At 39.9% G+C, this 20,199-nt stretch overlaps 4 protein-coding genes and 1 long non-coding RNA gene across 8 annotated transcripts; 1 reads left to right on the top strand and 4 right to left on the bottom strand.

The window, feature by feature from the left end:
- Positions 1-972: 972 nt before the first annotated feature.
- On the bottom strand, positions 973-2,328 carry LOC114157834 (permeability factor 2-like). Of its 2 annotated transcripts, XM_028039000.1 has the most exons (5): positions 1,980-2,328; positions 1,784-1,892; positions 1,618-1,698; positions 1,248-1,270; positions 973-1,217 (listed from the first exon to the last, which is right to left on the bottom strand). In XM_028039000.1, the coding sequence occupies exons 1-5, from the start codon at positions 2,041-2,043 to the stop codon at positions 1,180-1,182; spliced, it is 315 nt and encodes a 104-aa protein (XP_027894801.1). In that variant the 5' UTR covers positions 2,044-2,328; the 3' UTR covers positions 973-1,179. The 2 variants fall into 2 exon arrangements, with proteins under 2 accessions (XP_027894801.1, XP_027894800.1); XM_028038999.1 differs by having other exon boundaries at positions 973-1,270; positions 1,980-2,324.
- Positions 2,329-6,611: 4,283 nt separating this feature from the next.
- LOC114157835 (growth-regulated alpha protein-like) lies at positions 6,612-17,435 on the bottom strand. Of its 2 annotated transcripts, none has more exons than XM_028039001.1 (5): positions 17,278-17,435; positions 16,880-16,899; positions 15,306-15,394; positions 9,772-9,852; positions 6,612-7,044 (listed from the first exon to the last, which is right to left on the bottom strand). In XM_028039001.1, the coding sequence occupies exons 1-5, from the start codon at positions 17,336-17,338 to the stop codon at positions 7,020-7,022; spliced, it is 276 nt and encodes a 91-aa protein (XP_027894802.1). In that variant the 5' UTR covers positions 17,339-17,435; the 3' UTR covers positions 6,612-7,019. The 2 variants fall into 2 exon arrangements, with proteins under 2 accessions (XP_027894802.1, XP_027894803.1); XM_028039002.1 differs by having other exon boundaries at positions 15,306-15,391; positions 16,877-16,899.
- LOC114157832 (uncharacterized) lies at positions 9,930-15,269 on the bottom strand. Of its 2 annotated transcripts, none has more exons than XM_028038997.1 (2): positions 13,999-15,269; positions 9,930-10,804 (listed from the first exon to the last, which is right to left on the bottom strand). In XM_028038997.1, exons 1-2 carry the CDS (start codon positions 14,128-14,130, stop codon positions 10,184-10,186), a joined length of 753 nt encoding a protein of 250 aa, XP_027894798.1. In that variant the 5' UTR covers positions 14,131-15,269; the 3' UTR covers positions 9,930-10,183. The 2 variants fall into 2 exon arrangements, with proteins under 2 accessions (XP_027894798.1, XP_027894797.1); XM_028038996.1 differs by having other exon boundaries at positions 9,932-10,804; positions 13,864-15,269.
- LOC114157836 (uncharacterized) lies at positions 10,811-12,928 on the top strand. Its single transcript, XR_003598286.1, has 3 exons — positions 10,811-11,848; positions 11,934-12,080; positions 12,821-12,928. It is a non-coding gene; the product is annotated as an uncharacterized LOC114157836 (long non-coding RNA).
- Positions 17,436-18,344: 909 nt separating the features above from the next.
- Positions 18,345-19,639, bottom strand: LOC114157833 (C-X-C motif chemokine 9-like). Its single transcript, XM_028038998.1, has 4 exons — positions 19,428-19,639; positions 19,237-19,345; positions 19,082-19,162; positions 18,345-18,832 (listed from the first exon to the last, which is right to left on the bottom strand). The coding sequence occupies exons 1-4, from the start codon at positions 19,489-19,491 to the stop codon at positions 18,709-18,711; spliced, it is 378 nt and encodes a 125-aa protein (XP_027894799.1). The 5' UTR covers positions 19,492-19,639; the 3' UTR covers positions 18,345-18,708.
- Between the last annotated feature and the right edge of the window lie 560 nt (positions 19,640-20,199).

Below are 20,199 nucleotides of genomic sequence, written 5' to 3' on the forward strand. Positions count from 1 at the left end.
TCAAAATAACAAAAAAGATGCAAATAAAACAAGTTCATATTCATTTAGAAACAACAATACTAAGGTTTTAACTCAGGAAGAGTTCAGAAATCAATATTTGGTGGAGTAATCACAATGTTTTCAGTCTGGTTCAGTGCAGTGGGCTCTTCATTCTTTTCCAGAGCTGTATTTAAGTCCAGACTTTGACTAGACCACTCCGAAGCCTTTCATTTGGTTGTTTTTGAGTTACACAGAGGTAACTCTGAATCATTGTACGGTCAAGACGCTTATTTGATCAAGACTTACTGGTATATCACAAAAGCTAATGGACCCAGAAAAGGCATCAGAACAATGAGCGTGTAGGTTTTTAAATAAAGTCTTCAGAAAACAACAGGTAATTTATCTGAATACATAATTATCTTGACAAACATACAGAACAGATACAAAAATAGCTTGTTAAAAACAAAAGTGGGTCCAGATCGACTGGCAGCGCCATTAGGGTACGAACTGGTGCTGGTTGAACTGACTTTGTTTATCAGTGTGGAAACTTAACGCTTCTCTGAGTGAAGAGAACAAAGCTGCAGATTCTACTGAGGAACGGAGAACGGAGCCACACCATAAAGGTAATAATGGGGTAATTAAGGTTGTTTCTCCAGGCGTGAGGATAATTAAATAGTTTTGGGCTTGTTTAGCAGCACCAGAGTGGAGGCGAGTGGAAAGCGAAAGTATCGACTGTGGAATATTTGGATGTGAGAAGTTGTAGCTGAGTCACAGCAGGACCAGACATTACAGCTTTGAGCGATTCTCTTTTGACGTACAATAATAAATGGAGCAATTTCCTCCACCGTCGGTTTTAATAGATACCAGATTAGCCAGTAATGTTTCTGTACAGAGCAACAAAAAGACACAAGTGTTGTGTTTAAACATAGGTATTTATTTAAGTTAAGCAAATTTGTAAATATATATATACTGTATATATATATATACATATCCTTCAAAAATAAATGTACATATCAAACAAACTATAAATTCACAGATTTTTGTGAAAGTCTCGTTTTGCTTATTAGCCAGTAATTCAGTCCTAACAGAGACTCTCTAATCTGGGGTTAAATAAAATGAATATTTTACTTTTAGCTTCTGGTGCCAACTATGTTTCATACAATAAAACAAACAAAAACATCATAAATATTAGCTTAAGCATCACTGATTTGTGACAGACGAAGTTGCTGCTGTTGCTGGTTGTGTTGTAGCTGCAGTTGTTGTTGTTGTTGTTGAGAGTTTCTTGTTGTTCCTGTTAAGAAAACAAACCAAATGTAAACATTTTGAAACCACCACTGTTAATGCATCAAAAAAAAAAAACTCTCTGAATTTGTTGTACTTATTTAAAACTCTACAATGTAATACATTCAGCGCTGAGGTCAGAGCCTAAAATGATGAAATTGTCAATTATCTTCTCCAAGAGAATATTTAGGAACCGATTGTTTAGGCCTTTGTTATTGGTAGAAATAACTGAATTCTTTAGATTTGATGACTTGATTCCCGTTGACTGAATCACTTCAGCTGCCACTAAACATCAATTTGATCTTTTATGTAAAACTTAAGTGAAAGATGTTTTAAAAGAATTACTTTTTCACTTACCTTTCTATGTCTAGCAGGAGGTTTTTGGTGAAATCTGTCTCCGGGTTGAGACAGAACTTTTTATCATCATTCCGGATGACTCTGCAATAACAGGACAATAAATCAGTCTTTAGTTTTCAGTGCCGTTTCTGATCATCTTGACAGTTTTTTTTCTGCAGGGACTTACATCACTTGGCGTTTCTTACAAGCCGGACTGGGTTCATGCACCTTCACGTCTTTGATTAATTCACGCCTTATTGCAGGGATCGTGTTTATACACTGGCATCTCATAATAACTGGGGAGAAATTATTACAGCGTAAGTAAAGAAGGCAGTTTATACACAATGAAACAACAAAAGAAAATCTTTCGACAGCACACTTACTTCTCGCTGAGGAGCAGAGGAAGATGCAGGCCAGAAGAATGACGAGCTGGACAGCAGACTTCATGTTTGTCTCAGATAATAAAAACGAGTGAAGCTGATCTCTTCTCTCCAGACTGAAGGATTTCTCCTCTCTGTGAGTTTTGCTGTCTGACTCTGGAATGCCATGAGCTTCACCTTTTATACACTTGCAGTTGCAAAAATATGTCTTCCAAGGAACTTTAAAAAAACAAACCAACACTTTTTCTTGCTCGTCCGCCCCCTCTAATTTATCTGTCCAGTTTCTTCTGAAACAGGAAGCGCTCCCTTTTCCTTTTATGGACTTCTTGCACTGAGAGGAATCCCTGCTTCATAGTGAAACAAGCTGAGTGATGTCAGACTGCCCCCGGCATTTATGCTGCTGCAGAAACGCTGTGGAGCAGGAACCAATGTTTAATTAAGTCTGACAAGTCAGTAACTCCTCACTGATATGGATTCACTTTAGAGTTTTACAGTCTGTCAGATATCATGCATAGTTATTGTATTCCACATTACTTAAGTACATATATGTTGTTTTTTTTAAAGCTATGATTGTCTATTCGGTTTCCTCCAACAACTGAAATCATAATTTGTATTTTTTTTTTCCTGACCTTTCTCTGTAAACCCAATAATTTGAAGCATCACTTCACTGCTTTGGACTCTGTCGTGGAAAAAATACTATTTCCAAGCACTGTTCAGGTAGAATCACTCAATCAGGTTTATTCATATATTGCGGACAATACAGAGAGCTTGTAGGACAATCAGTAATGAAACAAGTCTAGGAAAAGCTCTGTCAGGCAGAGACAACACATGAGTTTTATACCAAGGATAAAAAAATAACAACAAGGGGAGAGACAGTCTGGTTCTGATGCAGCTGTAGAAAACAACTTCCAACCTCCTACATGTAATCCAAATAGTTCTTTTGGTGAAAGTTCATAAGCACTTCATATAACATGACTATAGCAGATGTGACCTTACAAGTAATTTTTCCATCACAGACTCCAAATGAATGTATTTTGCTGGTCCCGAAGGCTCAGGTGAGTTTTTTTAACTGGACAAATAAAACCTCTGATATTAAAAATAAAATACTGAAATATTCATCCTTCTCCACTAATCGCCATTTTATTATTATTTGGTTTGCTGCAGTCTCTGATGTCGAGTTCATTTGCTTTTTGTTTACGTAGAAAGTTCTCCTAAACAGTGATGGTTTTCTTAACTGTTTTCCTGGAAAGGTTCACTGGGGTTATTTCTGTCATTACCTTTGAAATATTTTAAATTTCTCACACACCAGGCTGGTGCTTCTGAGTCTGTCTCTGTCTTTAAAGCTCCTGCCTCCTGCAGATGTATTTCCATTTCGAATGTGCGCAAAACTTTGCGAATATTCCGCTGATGACGAAAAAAATAGGATAGTTTTTGCAATTGTGGTGTTTCAATTAAATAAGAAACACAATCAAAATCACAGGTGACTACGCTCGTTCACGCGGTGAACCATTAGTAAACAAGCCGCACCATGATTCTCCAACGACTTCCTGTCGTCTTCTTCTTCGTGGTTTCCGTCAGTGTCAACACCGGCTTGTTGATCGCTTGACTCGTGTGATGCAAAAAAAAGTGTCTCCGTTGCAGTTTTGCGAGACAAATAAAAAAAAAAAACACCTCATCTTAGAATCAAAACTTTTTATCTAAACTGGTGTGTTTCCAATAAGTAAATTTAGTCTCTAAATAAATTTCTAAATGCCCAGTCGACTGAGGCAGTGATTCTGAGCATGAGATTTATTCCCGTTTAAAGGAAGTCATTCCTCCCCACTGTCTCCACATGCTGAGGACGAGGAATTGGGAAGGCAATGAGTCGGTGAAATCATTTCAGTTTCTTTCGATCGATGATTTTAATTAACAGGGACCGAATGGCTGAATTTCTCTAAATGTATTAGAACTTGTGCTATGTTGGGCTGCAGGTAAATAAATATGAATCTGACCACATGGCTGTGTTTTAATGGGAGCAGCTGGTTTAAATGAAGTGGATTTGAACTGAATAACATTCTCTACACTGTAATTGTTCATATAAATTGTGTTGGAAGGTGAAGTGAAATGACATTTGTTGATAAATGGGGTAATGTGTGTCATATGTCGAAGCGTGTTCAGTGGTTTTTTATTAATCTGAAATAGTAAAGAGGAAGACAGGAACAGATTAAAAATTTCTGCCACTTCCTTCTTAGACTTTTTTTTAATATATTGCTTATTTCCTTTTAACTCTTCTTCCAGTTTCTTTTTAAAGTCTATTTGGCTGTGAACACAACAGTCTGACCTGAGTCACATAAAATAAGTCAACATTTTACTATAATTGTTGTTTTTTTGTGTTTTTTTTTTTCTTGGGATTTGCTTGCAGGTTCATCTGTGGGCTTAAGGTAAGTAGTTTTTTTTTTTTCATAGTTCCAGCTCAACGTTCTGCACTGACTCAACAATATCAACGACTGAGATAAGACTCTCCCGTTGAGATAAGACGACTTAAAGTGAAATCCATCAGCTCTGAGTGGGAGTGCGTTGAAATGCAGCTGGGAAGCATCCAAGTCCTCATGTGAAGCACGTTGGACCTGCTGACAGGTTCACAGAGAGAAGGCCAGAATGTTGGTCTCTTTTCTTTAATGATGGTGAACATAAAACACCAAACTCTTTAAAAAGAAAAATAAAACTCAGTATAAAATCGCTTGGCATGACAGCGGCTGGGAGAGAATCTAACCAATAATACGCATTCGGCTATCCGTATGTTTGGTTCATTGTTGAGTGAGTGAGTTTCAGAGAGGTGAAAGAAGCTGCTGTCGTTTGACAATTTCAATTAATTTAGAAGCCAATTTAAAAAATCATTACCTTATCCAGAGCAATTAAAAGTGCTTTATGTGTGTAAACACAGATGATTAAAGGACGGACTCAGTAGTGGGATGAACATACTGAACCAGGTGTTTTATGTCTCCCTTCATCCTCATCTCTTCTCCACTTACTCCTCTCGCCTCCCTTTTCAGTAGCCACCAAGCAACTTTAATTCATATTTACTTGAATTTAAGTCAAGTAAATATATGTAGATCCATGCCACGTTTTTCAGATTTAAATGATTATTTTTTTAAAACTGCGTTTCATTGATTGTTATCAGTACTCGGATGCTTCCCAGCTGCGTTGCGACACACTCCCCCCCCACACAGGGAGCTGCTGAGTTTTCCGCCACGTTATGTTGTGACGACAGAGGAAGATTCTTATCTCAGGCCGTGACGTTGGTGAGACTGAGGCGGACGTTGTGCTGGAAGCCTGCCAGCATTCCTGCTTTCCGACGTGAAACGTGATCCCACGGATGAAACCGGAAACCGTTTCTAAGAGTTTGGAAATGGTATAATTTGGTGATTAGATGAAACTGCAGTTTCTTTTCTGTACCACGTCTTGACATTATTTGATTTGATTATTTTGTGCTGTGATTTTTGACTCATTTTGCATGTTTAATAATCAGCCAGATAAAGCTGTTCTCTTATCGTCTCACTCCTGTCTCAATAATCAGTTTTATAGTTTAACAGAATCATTAAAAACAAAAATAAACGGCATATTTTATTGTTTATTGCTCTGAAAAGCGCTGTATACCTGTTAGTTTGTCAGCTGCAGTTTAAAGAAGCGTTATCTTAATAATAGGTACGACTCACATTTCCAAACAGCCAAATTAGTGTTTTCTGAAAGTGTGAGAAATCTCCCACGCTCCCATAAAACCTCCTGGGATGGGCAACAGCGTCTGATTTATCAGGGCCTCAATCAGTGACTTTAATGTTGGTTGTCTGTATTTGAAAGTAATTATCCCTTTATTACATCTTTTCGCTCCCAGGATCACAGCTTGTAACAAATGTAATGGTCAGCTCTTTTAGTTCTCCTTTTGTGTTGACTTCTTTGGAAAGAAGAAACTGTGATTCCTCAAAATAAAAAAAAGAAGAGTCGTTAATTAAAAAGGTCTTAAATGTCATTCTTGCACTTGATTCCATATAACGTGAAGCTCGGAAGAAAAACGTGTTTAACTCTGTTATGCAGGCATGAAGCCCAGAAAAGGGATTTTCTTTACTCCAGTACTTTTGCTGCTTTCAGCATTTCAGCTTCTTTAAGATGACTTGAGGACTTTTGGTCTTCCTTTCCTCCTGACTCTGATTGAATCAGATGGTTGAGTCTCTAATATAACAACTCTCTCCTACATTAACAAACAGGATTGCGTTTTTCTAACTCGTATGTGTATTTACGTTACTCAGTCTAAATACTTTAAGATGGAAATAACTATATATTTTTTTAAGTAAACGTTTGACATTCAGTCCAAAGCTCACAAACGACTTTGTGACCTCAAATTTATCACCGCGCGTTTAGCAAAGAATACTGTAAAAAAAAAAAAGAAACAACAAAACACATCAGATTAAGTTGTAGGTTAAACTGTCCATATTTCAAACAGCATCTCATTCATTTTATGGCGGAAGTGGGACAGTCAGGTATTTAAAAATAATACAGCCCCACCACCAAGACGACATATTACAGCTTAATATGTCGTTAATACAACTGAATTACATAAATAATAATGACTGTTTCATAAGAATCAAAATCAGCAAAGCATAGAGGATAACTGTCTTTATTATGATTTCAGGCTTAAAAACAAAAATATGAGGTTAAATCTTGACAGACACAAGTTTCACATTTATGTTTAATTGTGCAGAAAGAGCAAAAGGTTTTAATTTTTTTTTTTGTTAATTTGATCATATTAGACAACAAGTATTGATTGTAAAGGTTAATTTAATACATCTCTTCCTCCAAATCTCTAAAGCTTGGAGCATCAGACATTTAAGACCAGCACATTTCACAGGATTCCAACTAAGCAAACTGAAGGCTGTTACTCTTTGACATTTTGGCACAAACAAGGAACTGAGCAATCCAGCCGTTGTGAAATAATCTCCGCTGATGATGACACTCTGGAGCAGTTCCTGGCAGAGTTGTGGAAACCTGAGCTCATCCGGGGTGGGAGCCTCATGTCCTAGTTGCCAGTGGGATCCTGTGAAGCAAGCAGGAGGGGACGATGAGAAAAAGAGTCATTTCTGAGTGAAAATAATGTGATAACTCAGTAGAAAAAAACAACAACAAAAAATCAACTGATTCTTGTTTAGATTCCAAGTTTAATTCTCTCTGACAATGATTTTTCTTGTCCACCTGTACTCTATCCTGTTCAAAGAGTTTGAAAAGCAAACATGAGTGAAGTCTCCCTCCTCCATCTTGTTCAAATCTGACAAAATTGGTGTCAAACGTTTGTGCCCCGTTTGCGCAGTAACAACGTTCATCCGTGTCATTGTCATTTTAAAGGTAGCAATAAAGAAGTTTCCAGATGCAACCAGAGGTCATCAGCAACATCTTCAGAGCACGAGCAGCACAAACAAAAACTTTTGCTGCACAACAGAACAATCCAGCGATCCAGAGAGAAAACAAACATGGAAATCCTGCGCGCTGCGTTTCTGCTTTGCACATTTGCAATACCGTTTTGAACTTCAGGAGCAGCTCAGCCAATATAAGTTTCTCAATATGATATTTGGACTCCGGCCATCGGTTGAGACATCGTGGGCCTGTGATCGTCGACTCGTCTACGCACAAACTTTTTCCAGTTGCTGATAGATTGGTGGCTCAGGACATTAAAGATAGCAGGAACTATTCACTGATGCTACATAGAACGTGATAAATGTGCAGCATTTGAGCTGCAATTAGATCATTTTAATGTGCTACATCAAAAGCTATGTTTTTGTACATGGAAGATTCATGTATTTTATAAATGCACGATGTTTGTCTCCTATGTGTCTGTTTTATGCCATATTTATTATGCTTTCATAAACTTTTACTATTCTTGAGTTGGAGAATCAAGTACGATTTCAGTACAATCAATACCTGCAGTGGTAGCGTTAGCAACACTGCATGGCTTATTTTTTTTTACCATGATGCCCAGAAACGTTGTGAAGTCTAGAAGGAAACGAGGTAAAATGTTTCCTGCAGTTGGTTTGGATCGAGGTCGGTCTGTATTCACACCTGAAGCGAAATGCACCGGAGTTTGATTGGAAGTGGACCGAGATCACCTGAGAAAGCGGGTCAGAGGAAGAAGATGAAGAATGGTTTGGGAATCGAACCTCATCAGAGTCTGAATCAGTATCTTTAAAGTAATTCATTGACATTTGGAAATAACTGTTCACATAATTTCTCTCCCAAAAGCACAGCTTATTTAAAGGTCATCTCCTTTAGTTCTCTTTTCTTGTGGACTTCTTCAGAAAGCAGAACTGTGGTTCCTCAAAAGAAAATGTGAGTCTTAAAAACAGAGTTCTCTGTGATTCTTGCACTTGATCCCAGACAGTGAGAAGCTCATTTTAACAGGAATAAAAACATGTTTTATCCATGTATGAAGGGGAGAAAAGGGATTCTCCAGAACCTCTGGCGTTCTTTTCTGTCCTATTTAGATGTTGTTTACCTCAACCCAGAGCTGTTCAGGTGAAGCTCTGTTCAAAATGCCTGATTTTAAAACCAAAGTGAGCTCAGTGGGCAGTTCCCTATTAGTGATCATCTGGTTAGGACGATCAATAATCATCAATTTAGTTTTATTCCTCCACTCCTCTGCTCATCACCTTTAGGACAATTTAGAGACCAAATAACCCAATGGTCTTGTTTCTGGGCTGCAGGAAAAGAGTGAGAACCAACACCATGCACGGCAAGAACATGCAAACTCCATGCAGACAGCGCCGTGCGGTCGCATGTGTAACTTTGCATATACCCTGTGCAATTCAACAGGAAAAGATTGATTTTTGAGAAAATGTTAAAGTTGCATGTTTAGTGGCATGGACAGAGAATAACCTGTCATCTGATGGCTGGGATTTTAAAGTTAACTGTGAATGGTCACGCCATCATTAAGATCCTAAGAGCAGAACAGTTCAGGGTGTGATCCCCCAGTTTTTTAGCCGTGGAACAGAAACTTGTCTGTCAGCATGAGCAGCTAGTCGTTTTATCATCTGAGATTTTCGTGAAAAGCATCTAGAATCTCTCCAGCTTTAATCAGCCTGGATGTGTATTATTCTGAACGGTGCTTCAGGACTTTCATGATTATCTCTTGTAAATCTGTGCTCTTCAGTCTGGTTTCTCTGTTTTTCTATTTCAACACCCACTGCGTTTGTAGAAGTGTAAACAAGTATTAAGATGAACTGACCCAATAAAGTCAAATCAATGACTCTGTGTGTGTTGGCAAGCCAATGAGACAGAGTAGAAGCTGTAAGTTGTCACTTTTTGCTGCTTTGAGCTTGAACAGCAGCCATTAATGTAACGCAAAATACAACCACTCCACTAAGATGACATGTTTAATGCAATTGATTTAATTACAACACAATCACATTAAAGAAAGGTTAACTTTCTTTAATATGATTTCAGTCTTAAAAGTAAAAGAATGGGAGCAAAATGTGACAGATGCATGAAATTTAACAGTGCATGAAAAAGAATGGGTTTCAACATATTGTTTGTTCATTGGATTATACTAAATGAACATGAATAAGTCTGCCAACTACCTTTGGCCAATTCTATGATATTATATCATTTTTGTCACAAATGAGGGATTGGACAATCCTGGTAGAGTTGGCAGTGGGTTCTTGTGAAGAACGTCAAGGGGACAATTAGAAAAAGCTGCTGCAGCTGCGAGTTGACTTTGTATTTTCATGTTAAGCTTGAATGAAAAACATGTTAAAATAATTACTTTTCCACTTACACTGCTATGTCTCGCAAGAGTCTTTTGGTGAAATCTGACTCCAGGTCAAGACAGAACTCGCTATTATTCTTCATGACGACTCTGCAATAAAAGAATGATAAATAGTCAGAGCTCTTCAGTTTCATTTTTGATCGTTTTGACAAATTTTTTTTCTTTTGAAAAGTATTTATTGTTACTGTAAGCATTTAAAAAATTACATTATTTCAGTTATACAGAAATTTTCAATAACTTACAAAATCATCAGTTCAGACTAAAAGAAGCTAAGAACAAGAATATAAAACACAAAATCTCTGTGCGTTAAAAGTTGAGCAGGACCGGGGTGACCCCTTCCCAAGTCCGGAGCCGTCCCGTCCTTCCAAACAGCGCTGGTGCTCAGAGGGGAAACCTGCCCTGAAGCTCCTTCCCTCCTGCCTCACCCGGAGAGCCAGGCCGCCGCTGCTTGGACCTCTGTTCGTGGAGCGCCGGCTCCTTCGTCCACGGAGGCGCAGGCGATTCTTCTTGGTGGCTGTGTCCTTGGCGCGCCACCCGCAGCCCTTGATGTTCCTCTTGTTGCTGCCGCCATCCGGATCACAGCCACGGGGGGCATCTGCCTGCGCCTGCTCACCAGCAAGTTTCTGGAGGTCCAAATGGCGTCTTTGATGGTGGCTAGGGTGAGCCAGATCTCAGCAAAGTCCTTTTTCGTTATTTTCTGCTGGCTCACCCCGTACAGCACTAGCTGCCCATGGAGGACCTCCCTTGCTGGCAAGTGTGGGAATTGCAAGGAGCCGGCTTTTGCCCACAGGTCCACAGCAGCGCTGCACTCCCACAGCAGGTGCCTCACCGACTCCGGCGCGCCACAACCGGGTCGGGGGCAGATGGACGTTGCAGACATGCCGCGGGAGTGCATAACGGCTCTGACTGGCAGGATCCCATGAGCCACCATCCATGACAGGTCCTGGAGTCTGTTTGAAAGGACGGGATGGCTCACGTTGCGCCAAACGGTGGAGGCGTCTCCATACAGGAGGCCGCGCACTGGAGTCACTGGTTCCCGGCCCTGCACAACAGAAATAATAAGACGATGATTTGTTAAAATCTTGCTCTCCTCTCCTTCCAATCTAAAATGTTCTAAAAATTTCCGTATAAAAGCATATGCTGGAGGAAGGTTAAAAGCTACTGGAGTTCTAAAATCACTTTTTATCATTTTTAGTTTTCTAAGATAGGACCCGCACCAGAATCTGGTCATCGTGTTTGTTTTGTTATTGCTGGAAAGGTTCATTGCTTGTTTCAGGTGCGTGCTCGTATAATGGCTGCCTAAAAACAAGTGAAGGTCTGGGACTCCTTTTCCTCCTTTTTCTTTGGGTTTGTACATGATTTCTCTTTTTATCCTTTCCCATTTAGAGTTCCATATGAAATAAAAAATGGCTCGTTGTAGTTCTAAAAACACTCTCTTAGGAGGGATAAAAACAGCACTGGTGAGTAAAAACACTGGTAAAATCACAGCTTTAACTATTAAAATCTTTCCTTCTATCGTAAGGTTCCTCATCCCCCAGAATCCCAGTCGCTGTTTTACTCTTCTTGTTATTTCAATCCAGTTTGTCTTTCCTTCTCCATGTTTGTCAAATTTTACTCCCAGTATTTTTTGTTCTTCTTCCGTTACTTGAAACTGACATCCTAATTTTTCATTCTCTTTCCATGGTCCATAAAATTTTGCTTTTGTTTTTTCTTTGTTTAATTTTGACCCTGATGCTTTCCCAAACCAATCGGTTAATTGAAAAATCCTATCTATTGATAAAAGATCTGTACATAAAATGTTAAAATCATCCATGTATAAAAGACATTTCGCTACCTGCCCTCCACTCCCCGGTATCGTTACACCTAAAATCTGTGGGTCCCTTCTCAAGATCTGCGCCAGCGGCTCGACGCAGGCCACATAGAGAAGGGCGGATAACGGACAACCCTGACGGACACCGCAGTTCACTTTCACTGCTTTTGTCAGAAACCCGTTAACCATGAATCTGCTGGAGATGTTTCGGTACAGCAGTCCCACCCACGCTACGAACCTCCCAGGAAAACCCATTTTTTGCAGTACCTGGAAGAGGTACTGGTGCGAGACCCGATCAAACGCTTTCTCGAAATCTAGATTTAGGACTATCAGCCGAATGTGTCCGTCTCTCGCAAAACAGATGGTGTCTCGGATCAGTACCAGGCTGTCCGTGATCCTCCTTCCCGGGACGGCGCAGGCTTGATCCGGGTGGATTAGATCCCCCAACACTCGACGCATCCTGGCTGCTAAAAGTCTACTAAAAATCTTACAATCAACGTTTAAAAGGGTGATGGGTCTCCAGTTTTTAAGATCTGTCTTGTCTTTGTCTTTATATAAAAGTGTAACAATTCCTGTTCTAAAACTATCGGGGAGTGTGTCTAGTTTGCTAAAATCAGTAAAAACAGTAAGTAAATCCGGTGCTAAAATATCGTAAAAGGTTAAATAAAATTCTATAGGGAGTCCGTCTGAGCCTGGAGACTTTCCTCTTTTAAAACTTCTCACTGACTGAAAAAGCTCTAAAAGGGTAAAATCCTGCTCTAAAAAACTACTTTCTTCTATACTTTTCTCAAGGAAATTTAAAGTTTCTTTTATATTTTTTCCTTTTACCATTTTTTCTGAGTACAAATCACTATAGTATTTTTCAATTACTTTTTTCTTTTCTTCTATGTTAGAAGCAATGTTTCCATTTTCTGACTTTAAATCAGAGATAAAACTTGGATTGTTTAGAATTTTCTTAAAAAAATATCTGTTACATTTTTCTCCTTCTTCTATTTCTCTCTCTCTGCTTCTTAATATTACTCCCTTACTCTTTATTTCTGCTAAAATGCTCATTTCTTTTTTTACTTCTCTTATTTCTTTATTAAAATCCATTCCCTTTTGATTTAGAAAATAATATCTTTGTAATCTTTTCTGCAGCCCCATCATGCATCTCTGTTCTTTTCTCTTTTTATTTTTCCCTGCTTGTCGAAAGAAAGTCTGGGTCCTATCTTTCACCATCTCCCACCACTGTGCTCGTGTTTCGTACAGGTCTTGGAGGGTCTGCCACTCGTGGTACCGCTCCCGGTACTGGCCGACCAGAACCTGGTCTTCCAGCAGGGAGCGGTTGAGTTTCCACAGACCTCTCCCGGTCGTCGCACCTGAAGGAAGTGAAAGCGTGCAGGACAGAAGGAGGTGATCAGAAAAGAAAGCTGGTGACAATCTAGCATCAGTTAGGGCGCAATCCCTGATGAAGAAATAATCAATGCGAGAGGCCATAGAGCCATCACCACTGAACCAGGTGTGGCCCTCCTCTCCAGGATGCATAGTTCTAAAACAGTCCACTAGTTTAAAATCCCTAACGATTCTCTGTAATAAAAGTGATGTTTTGTCTACCTTAAAATCCTGTCTATTTCTTTTCCTATCTTTTCTAGATAAAATGCAATTAAAATCCCCCCCAATTATTAAAGGTTTTGTTCCCAGCATGTGGGGCTGCAGTTCCTCTAAAAAGTCATACCTGTCGTGTTTGTCATTAAAGCCATAAATATTTAAGAGGTTAAAATCCTGTCCGTTAAAAGTCAGATTTGCTAAAAGTGCTCGTCCCTCTCTCACCACGGTGCTCCCCTTCACCAAGATGTGCGGGTTGTTTATTAAAATGGCCACGCCGTCATTTTTATTTTCATTGGAGCCGCTCCATATAGACGGCCGTGGCCACAAGTCCTGCCACCGGGTGTAATTCTTTAAAAACGGGAGTGAACATTCTTGTAGTAAAAACACATCTGACTGTACGGAGCTTAAAAAGGATAAAACACTCTGGGCTCTAACTCGCGACTTCACACTTCTAACATTGATGGTTGAGAAAGTGAGAGTCATGAGTATGATGGCTAAAATCGAGTACGACATTTTAAAGGATTAAAAACAAGATAATACTAAATTAAACCCATGCTAAAAAACGGGCGGTTATTTAAAACAAGGCGGGTTCAGAGACTGTCCTGTGAACAGAGCTCTTCCTTCCCACATGGTGGTGCAGGTCGGGTTGGAGCTCCATTCCCCCTTCGGACTCTCGGCGTCGGCCGTCTTTCTAAAGCCGTTACCTTGTTTGGGTCCTTCGGGGTTGATTGGTGAGCAAAGTCTAGGAACGAGACCTCATTGGATGAGCCAGCGAGGAAGGCTCTGGATTCCTCTCCGAAAGAACCGAAGAGTTCCTCCAGCCTTCCTCTCTTCCCTACCTTGGGGGTAAGGTCGGGAGGTGACTCAGATGCCGGCCTCTTAGCCAGCTGGGCGTCGGGGAGGGGGGCATCATCGCTGCTGTCCGTCTGTTCTTCCTCAGAGTCCGAGCTAGCTCCGCCTTCGGTTAGCATCTCCCCCCCCTCACTGGATGTTTCGGTCTGGGGGGGGGGCTTCGTTCCCCTCCCCGCTTCCCGCCCTCTCCTCCTCTCCTCCAATCAGAGGACCTGGTGGGAGATTTGAAATTTCCGACCCAGCTGCTTCCACTTGCTCATTAACCGTTTCCGTTAGCGTCTCTTTTCCTTTTTTCAATTTATTCGCAAACGATTTTGGACAGTCTCTGAACAAATGATCCTGTCCACCACACAAATTACATTTCCGCCCGTTCGTACATTCATCAAACGTGTGTCCCACTTCTCGACATTTTCCACAGAATACTTTTTCACAAGTTTCGGCCAGATGACCATGCTCGCCACACTTCCGACACAGTTTGGGTTGGCCTTGATAGTGAATGTAGCCCCTGTTCTCCCCCAGGACTATCATTGAGGGGAGATGCTTCAGGCCCTGGAAGCCTTGGGGGTCTTCCCATTGTTTAATGGGGACCCGCCAAGCACAGTTCCAGATGCCGTCCACATCCCGCACCTTCATAGCCTGGCCTCTCACAGTGCAGTGTCTACCCAGCCACATACAGATGTCCACAGCACTGACAGTCTCATTGAACATCCTGACAATCACCGTTTTCAGGGAGTTGTCAGTCAGTTTCTCGACGTCAAATACTGAAAACTGGGTCTTAGCATTTTCAAACCGTGTCCAAAACTCCTTAAGAAGTGCGGCAGAGCAAAAACTTACGTCATATCCCTTATTGAAAGGCAGGGTAAGGATACAATTCAGGTCATCTGGCCGAAACTTCAGCACCTGCTGAATTAGCTTCCTGGAAAAGTCAAATCTCGTTATTCTATTTTCTTCTTCTCTTTCCTTAAATAAAAAACGAACACTGTGGTGCCTCCGCATGCCGGCATGGCTAGCCGCCATGGTGGAGGCACCACCAGTTAAAGGTTTAAAACCTTTACTAAAAACAATAAATAGTTAATAAACACCAATAAATACAAATAAAAGGTAAAAGATATTTTCCACTACTTAGTGGTCAATATCTCAACCGGGGACAAGATTTACTGAACCTCTAAATCAGTGGCAACAGCCAAGTCACAAAGACTACCGCTATCACCACCCAAAGGAGGGGACCGCTGTCTTAGCCAAAAGGCCGAGAAGCGACAAATTGTTTTGACAAATTGTTTCTGCAGATACCTACACCACTTCGAACTTGTGGCAGGCAGGATGAGGTTCGTACACATTTACACCAGTGATGAGAGAGCGCCTTACTGCTGGTATTGTTCTTATCACTAGAATGTCTGGGTTTTCGATTTCTCCCTAGAATGGCTGAACAGGGCCAAAAGGCCCTGAGTCCACCCTGACGACTCTGATGGCTCAAATTAGCATTCTTCTTCAATTGTAAATGTGGCCGTTGACCGTCAGGCCAGAATGTAGGAATGTGAATAGTCCATGTTGGGGGTGGGTATCTATGATACCTGCAGGAGATCAGATCTCCTGTAGGTAGTGCTCTTCAGTTTAGTTTTGAAGCATACATGAAGTGTTTTTGGAGAGATGTGACCTTTTGCAGCTGATCCATGATGTTGTGCTGCATTATCCAGGTCATTTTGCCAAATGTACATAGAGTTTGCAAAACATACAATCTGTTTCAAAAAATATGCAAAGGTTTTTCTAAAAGAAATGAGTAATGTTTCTCTTTGAAATAAAGCTAAGAGGGTATTAATTGTGTTGATCCACCTCAAAAAAATCATGCAAAAAGTGTAAGCAATAGAAATCTGGGAGACTTAGCACATGCAAATTTGCATGCAGCCTTTTGTGCTGTGGAGGATAAATAGGTGACTGCTTCACCTATTTAGTTCACAAGAACTAATGGCATTTATTTCAGTCATAATCTTGCGGGGGGGTGACCAAGGTTCCATCACTATGTGACAGCTGGTCAGCAAACCTGGCAAACATGATTGACATGGCAGCACTGAATGCACATGTGCTTTATCAGGCATGCATTGGGGTGCAGGAGAGACGGGTGGACTTCCTGGTTGAGCTTGCAAAAGAGTTCGGTAACTCTCATGTGAGTGAGAAGAAGGCACACAAGGAGAAACTGCTTCGGCAACAACCTTCCACACCCAGCTCAGGCAAAAGGGCGAAGTGTCAGGTCAACCATCGATGCAGGATGCATGTCCCGAGGCCGAAACATCATCAGTGACCCCTCACACCCCCACCATGGACTGTTCTCCCTGCTGCCCTCTGGAAAGAGGTTCTGCAGCATCCGGTGCAGGTCCACCTGGTTCCGAAACAGCTTTTTCCCACTTGCCATCAGACTGCTGAACTCTTAACTGGACTGCACTCAAAAACTGGTCTCCACTTTATACCTTGCACATGTACAGAGCTAAATAACTTCTATTTTACTGTCAGTCCTGCACTTTATATTTTATATTTAGATTTATATTCATATTTTATACTGTATTTTATTTTACTCACAACATTGGAACCTCAAACATTATCCTGAGCCGTATGCAACGAAATTTCGTTCTGTATACACCCTGTGCATTGAAAATGACAACAAAGTCAGTCTAAGTCGAAGTCGAAGTCTAAGGAACAATTGTACAACTGTGAGATGCGTTGAGGCCATTACCAGGGTACTTGGCCTAGGTAATGGCCCTATTTACTGAACAAAAGCACCTGCTAGATAAAATCCTCAGGCCAGTTGGACTATCTCTAGCCTGAATAGGTATATGTCCAAATGGCCTAACTCCAGCCATTCTAGTGTGTTCTTATGCAACGGCAGCGCATAAAACCTGGGAGTACAGTGTAAGAAAGGCCATTTATTGTCTAAATGGACTATCTGACTAAATACCAAAAGTCATTGTTACACTGCAAAAACCAACCGTCTCTAATTTATGGTAAAATATCGGCAGCTGTGTGTTGCCAGAATTTTACCTTATAAATACAGACTTTCATAAGGTAAAATTCTGGCAACCACAGCTGCCAATATTTTACAATAAATTGTTTTTTTGTTTGTTTTTTTTTACAGTGTAATTATATATATATATATATATATATATGTGTGTATATATATATATATATATATATATATATATATATATATATATATATATATATATATATATATTATTAATTATTGAATTTAGAAAATCTTTGCACAGTACACTTACTCTGTGAGGTGCAAATGGCGATGCAGGCCAGAAGAAGGATGCCCTGGACTGCAGCCTTCATGTTTGTCTCAGATGGAACAAAAATTAAGTTTTTTGCAGTGATTCTCTCCTCGTCGGTGTGGAAGCGATCTGACTGCTGCACAAAAAGGATTCTGCTCTCTTCTGAACCAGTTGGAGCATCCCACTTCCTTTTATGGACTTCCTGCGCTGAAGGGGAAAACTCCTTCACAGTGAAGAACGGTGAAGCTTTTCGGTTTGACTGTCATCACTGATGAAGCACAAAAGAAAGTGATAAAAGTGCTGTTTATTTAAAACAGATGACAAACATTTGATAAATAAAAAGACGTGGAATCTGAAATGGTTTAGATTCATTGAGTTGCTCTTCTTTGTGCTAACCGTCACCCCCCATTTATAAATATTTAAAATGAACTGCATTTCATTATTTTGTAAAACTTAAACAAGTGGAATGCACAGAACTGGAGATTTGGTGGGACTTTTTTCAATAAATGAATGCGTAAAAGCTAGGATATTCAATGCTTGAACATATAAATTATGGAACAATATATCAGTCAGATGCCCAAATAGCAGAGTTTATCTACAAGTCCTCTCTGCTTTGTATCGGTGTCACTTTTTTAAAGTTGCTCAGCTTTACAGTGAAGAACGGTGAAGCTTACAGCCATCACAGATGAGACAAAACGAGGTTTTGTACCAACAAAACACGGTGTGTTTGCTGCTTTGCAGCTGAAAACTTAGGTTTTTCTATCACCAGCTCATAGTTTACTGTAAATAAATGAGGCTTTGTGATTCCAAGGTGGTTATTTGTTTTGATCAGGACCCTTGAGTTTCTCGTGCATCAATAAGAGGCATCAAAACTTTAACATAAAGTCTTCAGAAAACAACATAAATTAAATAAAGATGACATTTGTTCTGTTGGCATCATTAATCTTTATAAACATAAAATTGGGCTGAGATACAGTGGCAATGCCAATATTGGTATAAAGTGGAGAACAGACTCAGATTTACTATGAAGTCCTTTGTTGTTACCAATAGAAAGTATAAAGTAAAAGCAGAATGCAGCGGTGTTTATTTGCGTTTGTATTTATTGTAATGTAACCATCAACAGCATGTGGTTTTTATGTACAGTGCAATAAGAGACAAAAATACACACACGTATTTGAATTAAACAAAATTATGAAAAAAAACCCATCTTCCCAAAGGGAATAAAGCAAAGCTTTTCTTGTACACGGCATTAACTTTCACTGATTAAACATTAAAGTACAAACTGACAGATATTTTGGAAGGTCACAGTTTGCTGATTAACAAGCCTGTCGTTGCCTGAAATAAATATTTTAGTTTTAGCTGCTGGTGCAAATGTTTGTAGACTTAAATAAAATTAAACCAACACAAACAGACTGAATAGCAGCTTCAGTGTCACTGCCGTCTGACAGAAGTTGATGTTGCTGCTGATTTTGTAGTGGCTGCAGTTGTTGTTGTTGTTGTTGTTTTCGTTGTTGTTGTTTTTGTTGAGTGTTTCTCTGCAGATGCTGTCCTCTGCCTGTAAAGAAGATAAAGCACTGGTGAATATTTTTAAACCATCACTGTTCATGTTTCTTTAAAAATGGTCTGAATTAGGTTTTTACTCTAGAAAGGAAATTCTGCAGCAGCAAAAAAAAAAAAAAAATCATGTGATTCCTGTTTACTGATGCTTTACAGTTACTGCAGCTGCCACTAAATACCAATATAAACTTTTATGTAAAAGTTGAAAAAAAAAAAACATTTTCAAAGGACTACTTTTTCCACTTACGGGATAAACTCCTTCAGGAGTCTTATGGTGAAATCTGACTTCGGATCAAGACAGCGCTGATTGTTGTCTTTCATGATGGCTCTGCAATAACGGAATAATAAATTAGTTCTCAGCCTTCAGTGTCGTTTCGACAATTTTTTTCCTCAGGTACTTACATCACTTCTTGCTTGTTGCAAATCTGATTCGGTTCATCCACCTTTACATCAGCGATGAGGTGGCGCCTCACTGCTGGGACCGTCTTTATACAACGGCATTTCGTAATAGCTGGGGAGAAATTATTGCAGCGTCAGATAGGAAGATCGTTCATACCCAATAAAACAAAAACATCTTTATACAGCACACTTACGATTTCCCGACGTGCAGAGGAAGACGCAGGCCAGAAGAACGACGAGCTGGACAGCAGACTTCATGTTTGTCTCAGATAATAAAAATGAGTGAAGCTGATCTCTCCTCTCCAGACTGAAGGATTTCTCCTCTCTGTGAGTTTTGCTGTCTGACTCTGGAATGCCATGAGCTTCGCCGTTTATACACTCACAGTTGCAAAAATATGCCTTCCAAAGAACTTAGAAAAAAAAACTACTTTCTGCTTTTTCACTTTCGCTACTTTGTAATCCATCTGAATTCTTCTGTAGTATGAAGAAACCACCACTTCCTTTAATTTGCTTCCGATGCTGAAGGGAATGACTCCTTCACTGTGAACTCAGTGAAGGAGTCACTGAGTAAACCGGCACGCTTGAGGAATGCCGGTATGGGAAACACCGGCCTGTGTGCAGCCGGACTTGCTGCTGCTAAACGTCTGATAAGTCAGTAAATCCTCACAGTGAAGGTTTAAAACGTTTTATTGTTGTATTTTACAGTCTTTCAGAAATCAGGGACATGCGTGACATGGTAACAGAAAATCTTCAAGAAAGTTTGTCATCAGTCTTTGGTATAACAGGCAATCTGGATTTTGGCGACAAAAAAGAGGTGATGAAAGTAAAAAATATGTTAAACATTGGATAAATCTAAATGGGAAGAAACACATTATCTTAACTAGTTCAGATTTATTAAGTTCTTATTCATTAAATTCAAAACTTAAACTACAACGTCTGTTTAAATTTAACTTAAGGACATTTTTA

Source organism: Xiphophorus couchianus, chromosome 14 (assembly GCF_001444195.1).
Source record: "Xiphophorus couchianus chromosome 14, X_couchianus-1.0, whole genome shotgun sequence".
In the NCBI taxonomy this organism is placed as follows: domain Eukaryota; kingdom Metazoa; phylum Chordata; class Actinopteri; order Cyprinodontiformes; family Poeciliidae; genus Xiphophorus; species Xiphophorus couchianus.

Excerpts from the sequence above, each read along its gene's own strand:
- LOC114157834 (XM_028038999.1), bottom strand. The coding sequence starts at position 2,043 with ATGAAGTCTGCTGTCCAGCTCGTCATTCTTCTGGCCTGCATCTTCCTC. Across the intron at positions 1,699-1,783 it reads TGTAAGAAACGCCAAGTGAT|AGTCATCCGGAATGATGATA; the intron begins GTAAGTCCCTGC and ends CTGTTATTGCAG. Across the intron at positions 1,271-1,617 it reads CTCCTGCTAGACATAGAAAG|GAACAACAAGAAACTCTCAA; the intron begins GTAAGTGAAAAA and ends TTTTCTTAACAG.
- LOC114157832 (XM_028038996.1), bottom strand. The coding sequence starts at position 14,130 with ATGCTAACCGAAGGCGGAGCTAGCTCGGACTCTGAGGAAGAACAGACG. Across the intron at positions 10,805-13,863 it reads CCCCGAAGGACCCAAACAAG|GGCCGGGAACCAGTGACTCC; the intron begins GTAACGGCTTTA and ends TCTGTTGTGCAG.
- LOC114157835 (XM_028039001.1), bottom strand. The coding sequence starts at position 17,338 with ATGAAGGCTGCAGTCCAGGGCATCCTTCTTCTGGCCTGCATCGCCATT. Across the intron at positions 9,853-15,305 it reads TGCCACAAGTTCGAAGTGGT|AGTCGTCATGAAGAATAATA; the intron begins GTAGGTATCTGC and ends CTTTTATTGCAG. Across the intron at positions 7,045-9,771 it reads CTCTTGCGAGACATAGCAGT|GATCCCACTGGCAACTAGGA; the intron begins GTAAGTGGAAAA and ends CTTGCTTCACAG.
- LOC114157833 (XM_028038998.1), bottom strand. The coding sequence starts at position 19,491 with ATGAAGTCTGCTGTCCAGCTCGTCGTTCTTCTGGCCTGCGTCTTCCTC. Across the intron at positions 19,163-19,236 it reads TGCAACAAGCAAGAAGTGAT|AGCCATCATGAAAGACAACA; the intron begins GTAAGTACCTGA and ends CCGTTATTGCAG. Across the intron at positions 18,833-19,081 it reads CTCCTGAAGGAGTTTATCCC|GCAGAGGACAGCATCTGCAG; the intron begins GTAAGTGGAAAA and ends TCTTCTTTACAG.